The 19,066-nt window shown below is 39.0% G+C and overlaps 3 protein-coding genes across 7 annotated transcripts; 1 reads left to right on the top strand and 2 right to left on the bottom strand.

The window, feature by feature from the left end:
- Positions 1–184: 184 nt before the first annotated feature.
- Positions 185–4,377, bottom strand: LOC119981136 (ABSCISIC ACID-INSENSITIVE 5-like protein 2). 2 transcript variants are annotated; one of them, XM_038824169.1, is made up of 4 exons: positions 4,185–4,377; positions 2,455–3,385; positions 2,264–2,335; positions 185–516 (listed from the first exon to the last, which is right to left on the bottom strand). In XM_038824169.1, exons 2-4 carry the CDS (start codon positions 3,250–3,252, stop codon positions 439–441), a joined length of 948 nt encoding a protein of 315 aa, XP_038680097.1. In that variant the 5' UTR covers positions 3,253–3,385; positions 4,185–4,377; the 3' UTR covers positions 185–438. The 2 variants fall into 2 exon arrangements, with proteins under 2 accessions (XP_038680097.1, XP_038680098.1); XM_038824170.1 differs by having other exon boundaries at positions 2,455–3,314.
- Positions 4,378–6,675: 2,298 nt separating this feature from the next.
- LOC119981135 (transcription factor MYB33-like) lies at positions 6,676–11,823 on the bottom strand. Of its 4 annotated transcripts, none has more exons than XM_038824165.1 (5): positions 11,767–11,823; positions 11,139–11,220; positions 10,014–10,404; positions 7,848–8,862; positions 6,676–7,084 (listed from the first exon to the last, which is right to left on the bottom strand). In XM_038824165.1, exons 3-5 carry the CDS (start codon positions 10,368–10,370, stop codon positions 6,777–6,779), a joined length of 1,680 nt encoding a protein of 559 aa, XP_038680093.1. In that variant the 5' UTR covers positions 10,371–10,404; positions 11,139–11,220; positions 11,767–11,823; the 3' UTR covers positions 6,676–6,776. The 4 variants fall into 4 exon arrangements, with proteins under 4 accessions (XP_038680093.1, XP_038680096.1, XP_038680095.1 ...); XM_038824168.1 differs by having other exon boundaries at positions 10,014–10,435; positions 11,767–11,796; XM_038824167.1 differs by lacking the exon at positions 11,767–11,823 and adding an exon at positions 11,576–11,713 and having other exon boundaries at positions 10,014–10,435.
- Positions 11,824–14,597: 2,774 nt separating this feature from the next.
- Positions 14,598–16,822, top strand: LOC119981246. Its single transcript, XM_038824301.1, has 2 exons — positions 14,598–15,186; positions 16,782–16,822. The coding sequence occupies exon 1, from the start codon at positions 14,643–14,645 to the stop codon at positions 15,162–15,164; it is 522 nt and encodes a 173-aa protein (XP_038680229.1). The 5' UTR covers positions 14,598–14,642; the 3' UTR covers positions 15,165–15,186; positions 16,782–16,822.
- Positions 16,823–19,066: the final 2,244 nt, after the last annotated feature.

Genomic DNA, 19,066 nt, shown 5'->3' with positions numbered 1-19,066 from the left:
GGCCGTAGATTACTTTAAAAAAAAAAAACTGAGGTTTTTCTCACCTCTTCTCCTCTTGGGTGCTGTAATTTATGGGATTCCTCTACTCAAAACATTATCGAATACACCCACCCCAAGTCACGACAAACAAAGTGAGCAGCTTAGAACGTAATATCACAGATAATTCTGTGATCCTTTGCAACTCCAGAACTCAACTGCAGAATATCAAACAGCCAGCAGATTGTAAAGGATTATACACTGAGCATCAAAAAGCTCAAAAAGATGAAAGTCACAATTAGATAAAATTACAACAAATGATATCACAAATAGATACAAAAGCAGAAAGGAAACTGTCAGAAGCAGAAACAAAAGACAGATGCTCCTTCAGAGGAGAAACTAAGAGGACTAACTCGGGGCGGGGACTTTCATATCTACAAAACTTTCTTGGACTGGCAAATGTTAAAATGGGGCTGATGCAGTCCTACGAAGCTGATACTTGGGCTCTGGAGGTTCACTTGGGAACAACTTCTCCATCTCCTGCAAGTTCAAAACCGATACTAGAATTATATGTCGAGCAAAAGAGACATATATCTGACATTAAGGATGATCGAGTTGCTGAAATGCTACTAACCATCAGTCACATAAGATATTTGTATTTCTGACCCAGATGGGACCCTCTATGGCCTTTTAACTCTAGGATGTTTTCATGACAATTGCAAGGTAATGAAAATATGTCGAGCAAAAGAGACATATATCCAACATTAAGGATGAATCGAGTTGCTGAAATGCTACCAACCCATCAGTCATTTAAGATTTGTATTTCTAACCAGATGGGAATAACACTAGGATGTTTCCAATGAATCATAGTTCATGACAATGGCAAGGTAATGAAAATCCAAATAAGCATATACCAAATACATAACTTCATAGACTTTCAGAGCAAAGAGAAAGAAAGCAACTTTGAGTAGTATAGGGAGAAGGTGAAATCGAGGAATGGTGAATGGAAATTTTAAATTGAAAATAAAAGAGTAGGGTTTCAAGGGCCACATAATGAGCATTGGGATTAAGTAAGATCGCATCATTATTAATGGCAATTTCTTCCACTGAACCCACAGATAAGGTACCTATTGAGGATTTTGGGCATCTAGAAGAAGATATTTCCCACAAGCCTACCTATGCTATGATAATTAGAGGTTAAAAATAAGCACTTGTCTCAACTAGAATCTGTTTCTGGTCTTCCTGAGTCATTTTAAAGAGGGCTTTGATAGTTAGAAACTTAGAATTCTTTTGAAGGATGCCTCCCAAACAAAGAGTGCAATAATGGTTGGAGCTCTTGACTTCCAAATGGTTTTCCATAGAATGACTTCCTTTCCCACCTCACCAATTTTTCTCAAAGAAACCTGTGGTAAGCTTTAACCTTGATTAACCTTTTCTACAACAACAAGCAGGGATATTCTCCATATTGGTGTTTATGTAATGGAAGGGAATGTAAATTCTAGCCATAAATTAGTACATGTCAACCTCTCAATCTGTAGTGGCATAGTCGCCTTTGTGAAAACCTATTCTCTATTGCAACATTACATAGTACCCTAACATTGTCATTCAACAAACCAACATTGTGACCATTTAAAAGAACCAAGAATAGAACCTTCAAGGTATCCAGGCGGAATCATGTATCTTGCAAAAATTTAACTATCTTTACTTGACCCTCGACAAAGCACACAAAAGAAAACCAAACCTCCAATTATTGGCATACATTTCCTGAACACCCATACCATAAGTTTTGCTCTTCTGAATTCCATCCAGTGTAAGCCAAAAAAAATCATGTTTTCACCTATTACACATTTGTACTTGGGTGGGACCTGTCAGTACTTTTGTTGATGAATTCATTTTCCATTTAAAAAGAAGGACTACACAAAATTTCGGCTTTAATTCCCTTTCTAGTTCTCTACCTAGCACAAGCAAAGGAAGATGAGGCAATTTCAGCTCTGTGCTTCCTTCAACCTCATGAATCTCTCTATCTAATTCATGGTCTAAAAATGGTTATACAAAGAAAAATCATAACAGGCTAATCAGAATTATAAATGAGTTCAATAAATTTCTTTTGTCTGACCATCCAGTTCAGAGATGTATACTAAAGTATGTATTGGTTCATGCTGTTTCCCGAAACCCCGTTTCAGCCATTTTTATGCATTTCAAATGTCTTCATTGGATCATGGATAAAGGAAGCACTTAAAAGGAAGTTTATAAAAATGAGATCTAAAAAACAAAGTTCAAAACAAACCTTCCGTTTCCTGAGCCTTTCATTTTCCTCTTCAAGGCGAGAAACTTTGGTCTCCAGTTCATTTGTGTAAGCCTGTTCATTTGATGCATTCAGTATAGAAATACTAAGAAAACAAGAGTAACAAGACAAAAAAGGTAATAGGACTCTGACAACATGCTTGACTTTGAATGATAAAAAGAATTCAATAATACCTGCTTCCTTGCTCGGGAACGAGCAGCGGATTCCCGGTTCTTTATCATCCTCTTCTGCCTCCTTTCAACAGTTTTCCCAACCATAGCCTCTGGAGTGCCTCGTTTCCGGCCAGCTGCTTGTGCATCCGACAATGTTCCCATCGAAGGCGAAGGCAATGCCACCTGGTTCTCTGGGTAAGTAACATCCAAAATGGCACCAGCTCCCACAGGCAATGACTGTGGTATGGGTTGGCTAGGCATACAAACACCAATCATGTTTTGTTGTGGATGTTGGTATTGTGGATGTGGGTACTGCACCCACTGACCTTGTTGTGGGAACTGTTGTGCTACATTTGGATCAGATCCGACAATGGGAAAACCACCCTTCTTATCAAAAGATGCCTCAGCTACAATTCCTGCTTTTACCAAGAAATCCTCCAAAGTCATCTCTCCCAAAGTAGGATGCCTTTCCGGAGACTTCCTTTCCCTGTTATTGTTGGTCTGCTGAATGTCTCTCCAAACCTCATCAACCGTCTTTTTACTCAGAGGATTAGTCAATGATAGGCTTGCCTGACGCTGCAGAGCATTCTGATTGGCCAAAGTGGGATCCTCGATTTCTCGACCCATAGATTGATGAGCCTCAGACGTAAATACATTCTTCAAAAGTTCATCAAGATTCATACTGCTCAGCGGCTTCCCCAAGTCACCCAATTGATTCTGAACCTCATCAAGAGTAAGACTATATATCGAGTTTTGACTTGCCAATGGCTGAAACTGAGACTGTTTACCATCACCATCTCCATCACCTTGAGACCCCATTATTTGCGTCCTTATTCAACAACCTTTGTTTCCACCAGTCATTGCCTTCCCAAGCTTAAGCCCTCCAGAACAAAAGATGAAGTAATCCAAGTCAGTCTTAACTAGATGTAAAAGCTCAGAAACAAGTCAGAACCTGGAAATACACAATTAAAAATGAAACCTCAATACACATTCAAAATCTTATCAGTTCAAACAATCTAATTGAGCTAAGAATTTAGAAGATCATGAATTCTGGGTGAACGAATTCTAATCTTTTCCACGCAACATATCATTAGGTCCAGCTTGAAGAATTTTTAAAACCCTGTAGTGTAATTGATAGACGGCAGAATATATAAAATAAAACACAAAACAAAACAAGTGAGCTAATAACTCCATATTCTAGATTCTTATACATAGAATAGTTGAAATCCACAAAAAGGCAAGAATGAACTCCCAAACCCAGAGCAAAGAAAGTTCACAAAAACCTAATTGATAAATCACATACACAATCTATCAGAATTTGAATATACACAAAACAATCCCCAAAAAAAAGCATGATTCTACCCCCGCATGTTCAGAGCCAGAAACAAAACTAACATATATATTCATAACACAAGACGTTCACCACGATTCAATTTCAATCTCGCGCATGCAAACACAAAGAACAGTTATACAGCCTCCACTGACCAAATCCGTTCACCCAAATCCAAATTGATCTGCATATCCCCACACGACCACAGAAAAATCCATGAAACCAACAACAAACTTTCCACGAAACAAATAAACGCCATAAATTGAAGAAAAATCAGAACCTACAGAAGATCAAACTCCCTATTGAGCTGCAAAACTCAAATGCAAGTGAAAAAAAAAATTGATAACCACAGACGAGAGAAGCATGAAGTGGATGGGAATTGGAAGCGAAAGAGAGAATTTTTAAGAGAAAGAGCGCTTACTCCGAACGTGATCTGAGAGTGAAAAAATGTAGTCGTTGTTGCAGAGATTTCAGTTTTTGATCAGAGATTTATCAACGGATTCAGAGCCAGAATTCAATGATGATGGTGTAAATTTGTAGCGAATTAGCGATGGAAGAAACTCCCAAAACACCATGAATGCCCCGACAAGGCGACAACACAATTTCAAAATTTTGATAATAAAAAACAAAAAGGAGTTTACTTTAATTGGCTCATCGTTTTATTTTATTTCCTATAATTTGAAAATTAGCGTCAGCGTGGCATCACGTTGTAATTTTATGAGTCCTCCGTTCACATTTTGGTTTCTCAATGGGCCGTTACGGCCCATTAAACGAAATAGCCCAGTATTTACATATGTGATCTCGATTGGGCCGGCTGGCATAGCTATCAAAACGTTGTCGTTTCTGTCAAAGATTAATCATGGTAAATGTTCAAGGATTCTTTTGCTCTCTTTTGGTCGGGTATTCGGGATCTAGACCCTGTTGAGGGTCCATGGGTTCTGGGTTCTTGTTTTTGCTTGTATTGGATAATGGATAGTGTCCGATGCAGAAAAAAGTCCGGTCTGGGCCAAACAAAGGGTTGCTCCGTTGCTGGGCAGTGAAGAAAAGGCCCAATAATAACTTTGAACTTTTAAAAAGGAATATTAAGCCCAAGTAGAGGGAAGCCCAGCCCAACTCAATAACATCTTGCCAAATTGCCAAAATTGAAAATATGTAAAACACACCCTTTAATTAAGGAAAACAATACCATCAATTCCAAAAATGCATTTAAACCCATTAAAAAAATTTACTTATTTAAGATCAATTCAATCTTAGACTAATTAATACCTTACCATATAATCAATTTCCTATAAATTCAACACACAAAATACAATATTTACTATTACTATTACAACACCATGAACCAACCTTATTTCCTTCTATTCATCCAACTCCTATTGACCGTAACTCTCTCTCTCGCCCAAAAAAACTGCGTCCAGATTTACAATGAGTTAGGACCCGGAGTTAAGCTCACCCTTCACTGCCAATCAGCCGACGACGACCTTGGTTGGCATACGATCTCGGCCGGACAGATCTACGGGTTCAGTTTCGGGGAGCGTATCATCGGGAAAACGCTGTTTTGGTGCAGATTTCAGTGGAACGGGCTATGTCGATACTTTGATGTATACAAGAGCGGGAGAGACCGTTGCTTGTATTGTAGCGATAAGTGCTATTGTTATTGGTATATTAGACCAAATGGTCCATATTGGCATTATAAGCTGCCGTTTGGATGGAATGAGACTAGGTTTGATTGGAATCCTGATCCTTGTAAGTGAGTTGTTTTGATTTGTACCAAATGTTTTTTGGTTTGGAAAAAATTAATAAAAGAGCTTAAATTTTATTTCACGAGCCCGAGCTCGGATTTTTTTAGACCCTAATGAGCTTGGGCCGATCGTGAAAACAATGAGCTGGGCCAAGAGCATGTCGAAGCCCAACCCATTTTCATCCCCACTTGTAATATAAGTCCAATTTTAAGCAACTAAGTCTCCCTGTTCATGATCATAAAGCTACCATATCCCAAAAAAAACACCATGAATCCACAATTCCTCCTACTAGTTCAATTTATACTATTCGTGACACTTTGCGATACAAGTTTCGCACAAACTCAAGAAACGTATATCTTAATCGCTGACGATATAGGTCCTAGAATCGATCTTACCATTCACTGCAATTTCAGTAGCACGGACCTTGGTATGCCTCAACTCCAATACCAAACTAATAGCTATACATTCAAGTTCATAGAGAGGGAGGACTACAGTTGCAGATTTTCGTCGCAAGGACGATGCCATGAGGCTCTGGTTTTCCAGAGTGACAGAGAGATGCGTTGATTGCATAGCCTCAACGTGCGGTTACTATTTCCGATTCGTGAGAGCAAATGAATTGTGCAGGCGCAACCTTAATCCGAAGCTTGGGTGGCAAGATTTTTGTCATCCTTGGAACCGAACATGTTGAGTGCATTTTGTAAAATTGTTCTTCCATGAGTTGGTGGTTGCTTTCAAGGAATAAAACGCAAGTTATTTTTCTAAATGGAGTAAAATAGTGTAGTTTTTTTTATATAGTCTATCCAAGACAACACTTTTTGGACCCACCCCTTGACAAAGTAAATTTCTGGACCCGTGCATCACACCCTCATAAATTTTCTACACGGGATTAGGGTAAGTTGTGACCCAAGGCCTTTTGGGCCCACCCCTTCGCAGAGTAAATATCTGAACTCATCTCTCCAAGGCAGGGCGGCCAGGGCCTTTTGATCCCACCATTGGCGACACAAGTCTCAGGATCATGCATCGCACCCTCACAAGTTTTGCTACACGGGATTAGGGTAAGTTGTGACCCCAAAATGTTTATACCCATGAGTTTACATGGGATCCTAGGAACCAACTTGACCAACCCCTTGAGAACAATCATAAGGTGAAATATTGAGATGAGAACAATAATTAGGTAAAATAGCTTCATAGCTGTTATTGAAAATCAAGAATAATGATCAGCAAAATCACTTGACATCATCCAAAAACAGTAACTTTATTAGAAGGAAATGTCAAGGAAGGTCGAACATCTGACAAACTGCAGGCATGTTATTCCAAGCACAATAATCCAGCCCTTGTCCCTGGCTTGTGGTGCAAGTTCCTGAAGCCATCTGCTTATAGTCATTACTGAGATCATCACCAAGAAGGTTTGTTAAGGCATCATTCATGGTGGCTTGGTCCTTGGCATAACCAGAACTCTGCTCAAGCCAATCTGAAGCAAGCAAAGCATCCGGCCGAGTAATATTCAACCTACTAGCCCTTTCTCTTTCTCTGTCTGGGGTCCAAGCCCAATTAACTGGTTCTGATTCCATATTACATCCTGCATAACACCAAAATGTAAATCATCGCACATAATTCAAGACCAGCAGCAAGCCAGCAGCCTGGGACTGGGAGGATGCAGGAATCATCCTGATTAAAGAGGATGTAAAACGAAATCATATGATACAGACCCAAATAGGGTGTGTTTGCATACAAAAGTTATCTGGAGCAACTAATAAATTTGCATCAATAGAATATCATCAGTGAAACCAAGATAATTAGTAAAGACTACATATACCCATATCGGTCTGATTACACAGAATAACACCCTGCATAACAACAAAATGTAAATCATCCCACGTAATTCAAAACCAGTGGCAACTTGGCAGGAAGCAGGAATCATGTGATACAGACCCAAATAGAGTGTGTTTGCAGACCAAAATTATCTGGAGCAACTAATAAATTTGCATCAATAAAATATCATAAATCAAGATAATTAGTAATACGGGCACCAGGTTATCCTGCTGAGTTGTATGCATAGGATTTTAGAGTGGTATGTATAAGATTTTATGTGCATCATGTGGGACATGTCAGATAATTGAGACTACTAGAATCTTTATCATTTTCGATTAGTAAATAGTAAATAGTAAATACCCATATCGGTTTGATTAGAGAAAGAACATTCATATATCCATATTTGGATATGTTGAAAGAGTGGTTTTTGAATTTCATAATACAGAAGTATTGGAATTCCTAAACAATGGCATAAAATTGTTAACCACGACTATCATCCATAATTAAGTCCTAGTGAAAGAGATGCTTACCAGTGTACGCCTCAGCAGGTGGGAGTTCATCCAAAGAACTTCCGCTGGCACTTGCAGTGTTGTGCTCACTTAGAAGGGAAGTAGCAGAATGACCCAATGGAGAAAGGGGGTTACTATAGTCTTCCCATTCTGCCTCACCCATATTCAAGGCCGAACTCTCAGAAAAATTACCAGGGATAACTGTAGATGAATCTGAACTCTTGTCAGATGGATGATTTTTTGCACTGCTCAAAGCTTTTGACTCATGGAGTAAGGCATCCAACAGGCCACTATTACGCTGTGAGAGGCTGCCCGAATCAACTGTATTTGTAGGGGTAGATTGGATAAAACCATCAACAGACTCAAGTAAACGTGGTGTGGACTGCATCCCCCAGCTACTTAAATCTGCTTCAGGATATTGGAATGAAGGGAGCTCCAACTTCACAGCACCAGAAAGGGGCTTAGAAGCAGAGAAATTGTCATTTGAGAGGGTATGGCCACCCTGATTTGCCCCAAGCGACTTCAGGATCTTATTGGCAGGATCAGGGTCAAGTGGAATAGAGATCGCAATTGAATGAGCAGTTTTATCACAATTATCACCCTCAATTTGGTTAAATGAGAGGAATTCTTTTTCTATGTTTCCATCGTAACCAGGGAATAAGGTTGTTGATTCTCGAAGACGCTTGTTGTGATGAATCATTGGGGAAATGAAGCTACAATATTGAGAACCAACACCTTTCATCAGCACGCTGCTTGCAGTAATATCAGGAAGTTCAGGAACATAAGGTAAGATGCCCTGGTTGGCCCCCCTAAAACTGTCAAATATGACATCAGGTATCTCATAATTGGTGCTTGGCAAGAGATCATGATGCGCGTTGTCCCCACTATTAATTCCACTAATGTTATGGCCCAGTTGACTCTCCTGCAACGCTTGCAAAGACACTTCATGAGGATAAAGAGGCAAGCCAGCCCGTTGGTGCCTCTTAATTCGGGTATTCCAGTAATTTTTTATCTCATTGTCTGTACGACCGGGCAACTGAGAAAATGAAAGTTTTATCATAAACATACAAGAAACAGATAATACTTTCTTTTGAAAGAACATCAAAAATAGATAATACTTGCAGACTATTTTCCACAACTTATAAACCACACATTGATAAGAGTAAAAATGAAATCATGCTTGACACACCAATCTCAAATATCTTGTACAAAAGTTCTCATGAATTAACCCCGCACTTCCTCCGATGAATATGCTACATGCAACATATCATACCAAATACTCTTCAACATCAATAACGCACCCCGGAAACAACATCGTGTCTAAATTTCCCTTAGTGTATATACCTGACGGTATCTCTTAATATTGAGACACAGAGTTCACTATCATTTCCAGTAAGCGCAAATTATTAGATGCACATGAATTCCTATGCCAGATAGATAAAAGAAAGTCTATGGACTCTGATTCACATAAATAGCAAAACTACAACCAATTTTTGTAGGAATCTCACAATTTTGTTTTCCAAAAAAAAACATGTATTTATTAAAACAGCTATGCATGATTTCTTTTCTTCTCTAAGGATTTGGGGCAGGGTATGCGAATAGATTATGTATTAATCATTCCTGCTTGTTTAGGGGCAAGGTATAGTCAACTGAGATCACTTAATCAGGACAAAGTATACCACAATTTCCCCCAACAGATCATGTCTTCCAGTTAACTCCCCCCCCCCCCCCCAAAGTTTTGATGCTTATTGAGATCTGTAAATTACAAAGCATGCACACAAGCTTAAAAATTTTATGGGAAAAAAAAATTCCTTGAAAAAGTCATTTACCTACCACCAACATAATTTCCTCAAATCACAAGTTTTTCCTATTAAGCAATTTTTTCCCTTATCAAATCTATTGGAAGAAAGGGTGTTTCAGTCTTTTATCATCCACTAAAAGATCTTGAAACTTTGTTAAGGTTATCACAAAAAGTACAAAGGAGAAATGGAATGTGATGAATGCATTCTGGCTGGAGGCTGTGGAGAGATGACGATCTGGATTCAGGAAATGATTTTAGCCAAAAAAAAACTCTCACAGTATAGACACTTGCGTGGTCAAACAAAATCTCAAAGCTACATCGAATTGCAAGAACTTAGAACCTCAGTTAATTCCTCGATATTAAGAATCAATATGTGATAAACTTACATGCGCAGCCATGCGTGCCCATTTATTTCCCATCTTTGCATGGAGTTCGATGATTAACTGTTCTTCTTCTTGAGTAAATGCCCCTTTCTTCAAGTTTGGCCTCAGGTGATTTGCCCAGCGTAATCGGCAGCTTTTCCCACAGCGAAGCAGCCCCGAGTGCTTCTGAACAGCATTCCAATTCCCTTCTCCATGCTTCTTGACATAGTCAATCAAAATCGCATCTTCAGAAGATGTCCATGGACCCTTCTTTGGAACGGCTCCTCCAATTGAACTTCCGCCACAATTACCTTCATCGGGTGACTCCATTTGATCCTTGGAGAGCACCCTATCTTCATTTTCATTAGTTGTATGAGTCATCTCAGATGATCACACACCCAATCCCAGTCAACAGCTGAAAACCATTCAAGCAGAAGGGTAAAAGCCTGAAAATAAGAGAGAAGGGAAGACAATGAAAGGACTAAAATACTAATAAAACAAAAAAGGCGGCGCCTTTTGCTGTCAACTTTTTGATACTTGTACTCCACCTCCACGCGGTCCTTATTTTCACATAGCAAACCCTTTTTTTCTCAATGCGACAAACTAAAAGGGAAGTTTCCGTAAGAGTGCTTTATACAGCTATGAATTCAAGCCCACAAGCCAGAGAAGCGTATAGAAAAAGAAAAAATAAAAAAACCGGTCATCAATGGAAACAAAGTAATTCTGGATAGATATGGATATAAGACCTTTTCTATTGAAAATCGGGAGGCAAGACTATGTTTATTTGCCACATAAATGTATAGATAATATGCAGAAAAGTACAATAGCAAGCGTTAAACTTCAGTGGATAATAAGGTTGTTGGCTATGACATCCCAATTGAGCAAGAGACGGATGCTTTAGAACCCAAAAAAGAAAAGCACATAGCATTCCCAAATTAATTCCTTCTAAATCTTTTCCCAAGAAAAAAACCAGCGAGTAAGATGAAGGCTCCAAATTATTGAAACCAAGAGAAACCAATGTCCAAATCGTGAAAGCTGAACATTATGAAGAATCATCATTTACGAGAAACCATAAAGGAATTGAAACCTTTTAAGACAATCAAAAGCTAAATGCAACAAAAATTCTAACTAAAGAAATAGAATTAATACCTGGGGGAGACCTAGATGCCAAACTAGTCAGATATAGTGCCTCAAAGAGCTCATAGAAGATACAATTGTGAGCATGGAATACCTGAAACGAATTCAAGAGAGATAAATTCCATAATTACATACTCAAAAGCAGCTAAGGAACATAGTTACATGGAATTCAACCATTGATATCTAAATTCAAACCACAAACCAACCCTAAATTGGCATAATCTGCAGAAGGCATAAGCTTACAAAATTCCAGCCCACACAACTTACATCTACGCATAACCTAAAAGTTCAAACCTTACATTACCATTAGTTTATATTATCAACAGAAAGGCCAAGCTCACAAATTGGAGTCTCCACAAACAATTGAACAAAATAAAATGAACCCTAGCTCAGATTACACAAGCAATTAACTAAGAAAAACAAAAAGTGAAGGTGAAGGTGAAGCTTACCGTAATCTGTGAAAGACTAAGAAGATGATCTGAGCGTAGAAAGTGAAGAACGTTTGACAGAGATCCAAAACACACAGAGAAAGAAAGAAAGAAAGAAAGAAAGAAACCAGAGCGGAAGGAGAATTGCGAAAGCTAAAACAAAAATGGCGAAAGAAGAGAAAATTCAGGGGAGACAAGGAAGGAGAGAGTACCAGCTCTGTAGATTTCGCTCCACAATCAGCTGCCTTTCTTTCCCATTTTTAGTAATTTCACAGGGAGTTATTAACTTATTTTCGACAGTTTTTAGTTAATCAATATAAAATGTATTTAATTAATTATAAACATAGATTAATCATGCTTGGACAAGAGTTGTTGGTTCGTGTATTACACGCGGCAATTGTCAGAAGATGTAAATGCTCCGAGGGATGAAATGATAAAACGCTGCGTTTTTTCGGCTAAAGTACAGCAAAGCCAACCGTACTTTTTCCAGGAAAACAAGGAGATTAGTGGGTCCCACATGCATAAGATGGGTCCCGCTGATCATCTCTAAGGTGGGTCCCCTATGCCCTATCCCATGATCCAACTGGCTCCCTAGCTAGTTCATCAATATCATCAGCAAAACTTTCAGTTTGATGTCTTTATTTTGTTGTTCTATGTCCAATGGACTGCCATTATCCATGATCTCCTTTGCCAAGTTGACTGAATAGGGTGAGCTCATTCATGCCAAATTAATTGCTTTTATTTGGGAGAAGCCAAGCTACACTACATATGTGGACATGAATATGTTGCTCAATCTCACCGAGGTAGGGTTCTTTGGACCCATTTCGAATAAGTAAAGTTCTGAACTCGTACACATCATTTTTTAGAGTTTTTTTACATGGAAACTAAATATTTCGTTGGCATTTTATCAATGGGTGTGGTCCCAAAGTGTTGGCGATAGATTTCAAACCTATATTCCGTGGGTTCATCACGAGATAATTCTACATATATTCCTTCATTTGTCATTTCTTTATTGCTAAGCTTCGGTTTAAGATGTCGAAACATTTGATTTGGGACATGATCATCTTATCTTCTCCTTTTGGTTTTATGTCTTCTTTTTTTGGGAGAAATTATAGCAATCCATACATACATCATCTTTTCTACTTATCTTCTCTCTAGCTAGCTTGTGAATTTGAACATTAGGCAAATAATTGTATGGGACATTATTCGTGATGTAACATATCCCAACCTAACATAATGAAGTTAGTGAGAAAGTTGTGATTCTAGGGCTAGTTGCAATTTATCACCTTCAACAAAAGAAAAATATTATCATCAAATCCTATTGCAAATGATTCATTTGGACTGAAAATTGGTTGAATCTTACTAAGATTATGAAAAAAAGAAAGAGAGAAGCATTTGGAAGGCTAGTTGAATATTCTATGCTCTCCTATATCCGAAGCTCATGCTGATAGTTTGACACATTGATCGTCTCGCTCTCTCCAAGTACTTTATAAGTTGTAAGATGTTGATGTGAAGAGTTGAACTTGGATCTCTCAACCGGAAGTAATCAACCCGTTTAACTCAAGCTCCTCTTTTTCATCGAAAGAATGTCCCGGGAACCCCTTTGTTATGAATCGAGCTCAAAAGTGAAGGAGATATGGAGATGGCTGACTGAAGTTGCAGTAGTTGCCATTCTTAGGGAATCCCAAACCAGAATTGTTCTTAGGTTACTACAACTTCTGCACAAATCACCCAACATTTTGGAGCACGTTAGCCCGGCCCAACCTCTTAGTCCGACCATCCTCCGTTACTTGATGGAGCCTACCCTACATTAGCCCGGCCCAAACCCGCATTGTTCTTAGGCCGGTATAAAAGCCCACTGAAATTAACCTGGCTTGGGCATAACGAGACAAAGATTGGCCCAACCCAATTAACATCGTTCAATAAAATTACAGCTTACCTGGGTCGGGTCGTCGGGCACTGAAGAGGTTGAAATCCGTATTCTCCAGATCCGAACCAGATTTAATACGCACTGTAGTGGCGCAAATCACTCAGTATCTGAAACTGAGACCGCCAATGTTTTTCCAAGTTTTCAGAGCAGGTAAGGCGATTAAACCCTAGCTCTCTCCGCTAGTTCTGTGATTCTGTTTTGAAAGCATTTTGGTTTTCAACAATGGCAGATATGGCCTTTAGGAATTTGTTTTCTTTGGTACAAAAGCATTTTCTTTCAACATCTGCGGCTTGCTATTCTCCTTCTGCATCTGTTTCACGGCTTTTCACAGTCGAGTACCTCATGAATTCGTGCGGGCTTCCGTTAAAATCTGCCATCTCAGCCTCCAAGAAGATTCTTATAGACGAAAAAAACCTCAAAAATCCTGATTCTGTGCTTGATTTGTTGAAATCTCGTAGTTTCAGCAGTACACAGATAGCCAAATTGATCGAGAAGCGCCCAGCTTTACTTCACTGTAAGGTAGGTATCGCCAAGCCCAAAATTGACTTCTTCGTCGAAAATGGCTTCAAGGGTACGTTGTTGCCACAGCTTATTGTTGGTAATCCGGAAATTTTGACAAAAGTGAGGCGATCATTGTCAAGAAGAGGATTGGGAATTTTGGAATGAAATTTGCAGCAGATTTTCTTATGATATTTGCTTTTGGTGCAAAGTATAAGCATTTGGAAGGCTAGTTGAATATTCTATGCTCTGCTATATTTATATTTTGTAGAAGCGCATGCTGACTGTTTGTAGTGGAACTGGAAGTGGACAAGAGAATCATGCTGGCTTTATGGATTTGATTTTGAATTTTGTTTTGTGGATGCTATCATGCTGAAATCTCCCGCTTCCTCTTTAGACATAAGTCTTTTTTCTTGGCTCATGTAAGCTCCAAATATATATTTGGATCGCCTCACTTTTATCAAGTACTTGATAGGTCGTAGGGGTATTGATGTGGAGAGTTGAACTTGAGTCTCTCAACTCCTGTCAAGTCGAGGTCATTTTTTCCATCGAAAGAAAGTCCCGGGAAGTCCTTTATTCCGAACCGTGTCAAAAACATGAACAAGATATGGAATGCCCATTAGTAATATAAGTAAATGTATTGTGTGGCAGCCAAGATCTATGCTGCACAAGACTGATAGGATGATTTATGCTGTGGAATATATCAAAAAGTTGGGCGTCGAACCAAGCACTCCCATTTTTGTTCATGCTCTTCGGGCGATGTTGTCTATGAGTGAAACAACTCGGAAAAAGAAATTTGAGGTATTGAAGAGTCTTGGTTGGAGTGAAGAGCAGATTGTTTCAGCTTTCAAGCGAACCCCATTCATTTTGGCTTGTTCAGAGGAGAAACTCAGACTTGTAACCGATTTTTGTTTGAATACTATGAAGTTGGACTTGGACACATTAATTTCATACCCTACATTTCTTACTTTTGGCGTTGATCAAAGACTTCGACCTAGGTATAATGTTATCAAAGTTCTGCAGTCGAAGAATTTGCTCAGGGGGAAAAAAAAGATTGAATGGCTGTTTATACTGAGCGAGAAGATTTTCAGGGAGAACTATGTTCTCAAACATGTGGACGAAGTCCCAGAATTACTGCAGATATATGATGTTACAGGCAAGAAGAAAAGGACGGCCACGTGATATGATGGTGAAGATTGTAAGGGTGAGGTTTGTTTTTTTTTTTTTTTTGCAAATATATGAGTAGACTGGATTCTTTAAGCTGCTTTGCTTTTTAGCCCATCCAACTCACTGGATGCAACTTTATTTTCTTTTGGTTTCTGTGGCAATCATTTATGACGGGGGTGTATATTGGTTGAGTAATGTTGCTTTCTTGGTTGTTTCATGTTCATATTCTCTCCTTGACCATTGTAATGACTTGGTTTAGCTTTTATCATTTGCAACTTGGATATGCTCTCCTGTGGCAAAAATAGAAGATCTTATTGTATGCTACATTGTCAAATATAGATAGCTTCATGAGTGTCAGCCTTTCGTTGTAGTGTCTACCTTTGGTAGTAGTGTTTGTTGTGAACCATTTGGCAAAAAATAAAGTAAGTTGCCTTCTTGGTGAAAGGATTTAGATATTTAGGTCTTGAGAGGGATACTTGGAATATATTTGCTTAATTGCTCTTCGATATGATGGTGTACCACTGAAAGTGGTCGTTTTCTGGATAGCCAGCAGCTCTTAGGAATGATTGCTAATCTTGTAAAATGAAAAGAGATGATTCGTGGGTCTTCATGTGTGAGAAGAAAGGGAAAATAATTGGCAACTTGTACTTCCCATGTTCCAGTTTTGAACTTTATTTTTTATATGTATTACCTATCAAATTAAAACATTATTGGGAATGTTATTTTGTTTTAGGAATGCCTTTTCTTTAGGATTGTTGGGTCTCGACTGTATAGAATAAATTCTTGCAGTGTCAAATTGTGGGAGTATTTTGTAATAAAGTTCCATGGCATGATTTGCATATTCTTGGTGGTATCTGCCCTTTTAAATGAGATTTAATGAGGCCTTGTGAGATTCTTGCATTTCTCTCCTCTTTTTTTTCTTCTTCTTCTTTTGAACCTTGCACGGTTTATAGTTGAAGTCGAAGTGCTAGTAACTTTTAGACTCACATTAGCCAATCCATCAAAAAGCTAAAGCAAACTAGCAGTCAGCATGTATGTCTTCATTGTTAACAGATTGTTCGTACAGCACCTGACTTGTTTGTGCCATTAATCCACTGGAACCCTGATTCTTCTAATGCTTATCTTCACATCTCCTAAACAACACCCATGCACAAGATTCTCACCGTGGATGGGGTTGAAGATAGACAAGATGTACGCACACCTTATCCCCATAATATGTTGAGAGACGGTGTTCTAGAATTGAATATGTGATCTCTCGGTTGCACCATTGCAACTCTACCATTCGGCCACATCTCCTAGCTGTCTAAATATATGGCCCATATACTTGACTGATTTTAGCCATCAAATCTAAATGTAGGTCTGGGGCTCCCCTAAAGATTGTAAAGTATCCTTAACTTGTAATCGAGGATTGTCCTACATGAGTTATCCTGTTTCTGAACCACCACTTATGTTCTTCAGATCAAGTGAGATTTGAATTCTGAACATTGTAAGGAAGGATTTAATTTGTTTTAACAGTATCAACTATTTATGCTGGCAGTGGCAGCCGATTCTCTTCTTGTTTTTCTTAGTAAGTTACCCATGCAATAAAACATCTGTTTCGGTGAGTAATGTTTTGTCTCTCTTTCTTTACAGCAAGTGAATGCACTTCCCATCTTGTGGAGGCAATGTGTTTTGGTGTACTTGATGGCCTATTTAGACTTAGCTGCTGGCTCTGTTCAGAAATGCGGAAAAGGATATGGACTCAGTACAGGGTTAATTTTCTCAGTTCAAGATAAAAACGGAGGGAACGCAGAGTTATGTGCCAGGTAGGTAATTATTTTGAGCTAAGAGCACCGGCAATAGTGCTCTTTTAAATGGCTCTTCCTCAGCGGCTCTTCAGTTTGGTGAGTTAACGTTTCTGCAGCGTTTATTAAGTGAGGCTGCCCGCTCCTATGTACTAGTAATTGAGCCCTCGGGCTCCCTTACTGCAACGAGCTCTTTGAAGAGCTGTGTGCTGACTCTTGTTCAGTTTTTGTTTGATTTTTGCCATTTGCCTTTTGCTTTTTTTTTTTTTTTGATAATCAACCATTTGGTTGCCTTTTGTTCTGTTTTTTGAATGAATTTTTTAGTAGACCGTTGAATGAACATCAGCCCGGCCCATAGCTCATAGTCCTAGCCTCCTTCGTTACTTGATGGGATTCAGCCCGGCCCAAACCATCATTGTTCTTAAGCCTACTGAACTTTACCTTACTAGGCCTTAGCGACACACAGATTGGCCCAACCCAATTAACAACCTTCAAGGCTTCAATTGGATTACAACTTACATGGGTTGGGTAGTTGGGCACCGAAGAGGTGGAAAATCCGTATTCTCTTGGGCTGCTCTAAATCCGAACCAGATTTAACCTGCGGTGGAGTGGCGCAGATCAGATCAGTATCTGTATCTGTGACTGCCATGTTTTTCAACATTTCAGAGCAGGCAAGGCGATCTTAAACCCTAGCTCGCTACGCTAATTCTCTGATTCTGTCTTGAAAGCAGTTTGGTTTTCGACAATGGCAGAAATCGTCTTCAGAAATTTGTTCTCTGCAATACAAAATCATTTTCTTTCAACATCTGCGGCATTCTATTCTTCTTCCGCCTCTGTTTCACTGCCTCTCACTGTCAAGTACCTCCTTAAATCGTGCGGGCTTTCATTAAAAGCTGCCATCTCAACCTCAAGAAGCCCAATTCGGTGCTTGATTTATTGAAATCTCGTGGTTTCACCGGTACACAGATAGCCAAATCGATCGACAAGCGTCCAGCGTTGCTTCACTGTAATGCAGAAGGTATTCTGAAGCCCAAAATTGACTTCCTAGTAGAAAGTGGCTTCAAGGGCGCGTTGTTGATACAGCTTATTATTGGGAATCCGAAAATTTTGCTTAAGAGCACTGGATTCTCAAATTAAACCATCGGTCGAATTTTTGAAGGGATTTATTGATAATGAGGAGAAATTTATCGCTGCTATTAGGCGTGCATCGTGGTTGATAACTTTTGATTGGAAGGGAACAGGGAAGCCCAATATCCAATATTTGATCAGTGTGGGAATGCCCATTAGTAATATAAGGAGATTTATTGTGTTGCAGCCAAGATCTATGCTGCAAAGCCTGATAGGATGATTTATGCTGTGGAATATATCACAAAATTGAGCGTTGAACCAAGCACTCCCATGTTTGTTCATGCTCTTAGGGTGATGTTATCTATGAGTGAAACAACTTGTAAAAAAGAAATTTGAGGTATTGAAGAGTCTTGGTTGGAGTGAAGACCAGATTGTTTCAGCTTTCAAGCGAAACCCATTCTGTTTGGCTTGTTCAGAGGAGAAACTCAGACTTAATATCAATTTTTCTTTGAATACTATGAAGTTGAACTTGGACACAATAATTTCATACCCCAACCTTTTTATGTGGGGCATTGATCAAAGACTTCGGCCTAGGTATAATGTTCTCAAAGTTCTGCAGTGGAAGAATTTGCTTAAGGGGCAAAACAAGATTGTATGGCGGTTTACAATGAGTGAGAATCTTTTCAGGGACAACTATGTACTCAAGCATGTGGACGAAGTCCCAGAATTACTGCAGATATGTGATGTTACAGGCAAGAAGAAAGAGATGGTCACATGATATGATGGTGAAGATTGTAAGGGTGAGGTTTGTTTTTTATTATTATTATTTTTTTTGCAAATATATGAGTAGACTAGATTCTTTAAACTGCTTTGCTTTTGGATCACCAGTGAGGTCTTTTTAGTCCATCCAACTCATATGGTGCAACTTGATTTTCTTCTAGTTTCTGTGGCAATCAGTTATGACTGAGATGTATATTGGTTGAGTAATGTTGCTTTCTTGGTTGTTTCATGTTCATATTTTCTCATCGAGCATTTTAATGGCTTCGTTTAGCTTTTATCATTTCC

This window comes from Tripterygium wilfordii, chromosome 16 (genome assembly GCF_013401445.1).
Source record: "Tripterygium wilfordii isolate XIE 37 chromosome 16, ASM1340144v1, whole genome shotgun sequence".
NCBI lineage: Eukaryota > Viridiplantae > Streptophyta > Magnoliopsida > Celastrales > Celastraceae > Tripterygium > Tripterygium wilfordii.
Note: the sequence above shows the minus strand (reverse complement) of the source record. Positions and strands in the feature narration are given on the sequence as shown.

Coding starts and splice junctions, on each gene's coding strand:
- LOC119981136 (XM_038824169.1), bottom strand. CDS start 3,252: ATGGGGTCTCAAGGTGATGGAGATGGTGATGGTAAACAGTCTCAGTTT. Junction 2,336..2,454: donor GTTCCCGAGCAAGGAAGCAG/GTATTATTGAAT, acceptor TCAAATGAACAG/GCTTACACAAATGAACTGGA. Junction 517..2,263: donor AAAGGCTCAGGAAACGGAAG/GTTTGTTTTGAA, acceptor TTGAACTTGCAG/GAGATGGAGAAGTTGTTCCC.
- LOC119981246 (XM_038824301.1), top strand. CDS start 14,643: ATGCTGCACAAGACTGATAGGATGATTTATGCTGTGGAATATATCAAA.
- LOC119981135 (XM_038824165.1), bottom strand. CDS start 10,370: ATGACTCATACAACTAATGAAAATGAAGATAGGGTGCTCTCCAAGGAT. Junction 8,863..10,013: donor GGGCACGCATGGCTGCGCAT/GTAAGTTTATCA, acceptor TCATTTTCTCAG/TTGCCCGGTCGTACAGACAA. Junction 7,085..7,847: donor ACCTGCTGAGGCGTACACTG/GTAAGCATCTCT, acceptor GGTGTTATGCAG/GATGTAATATGGAATCAGAA.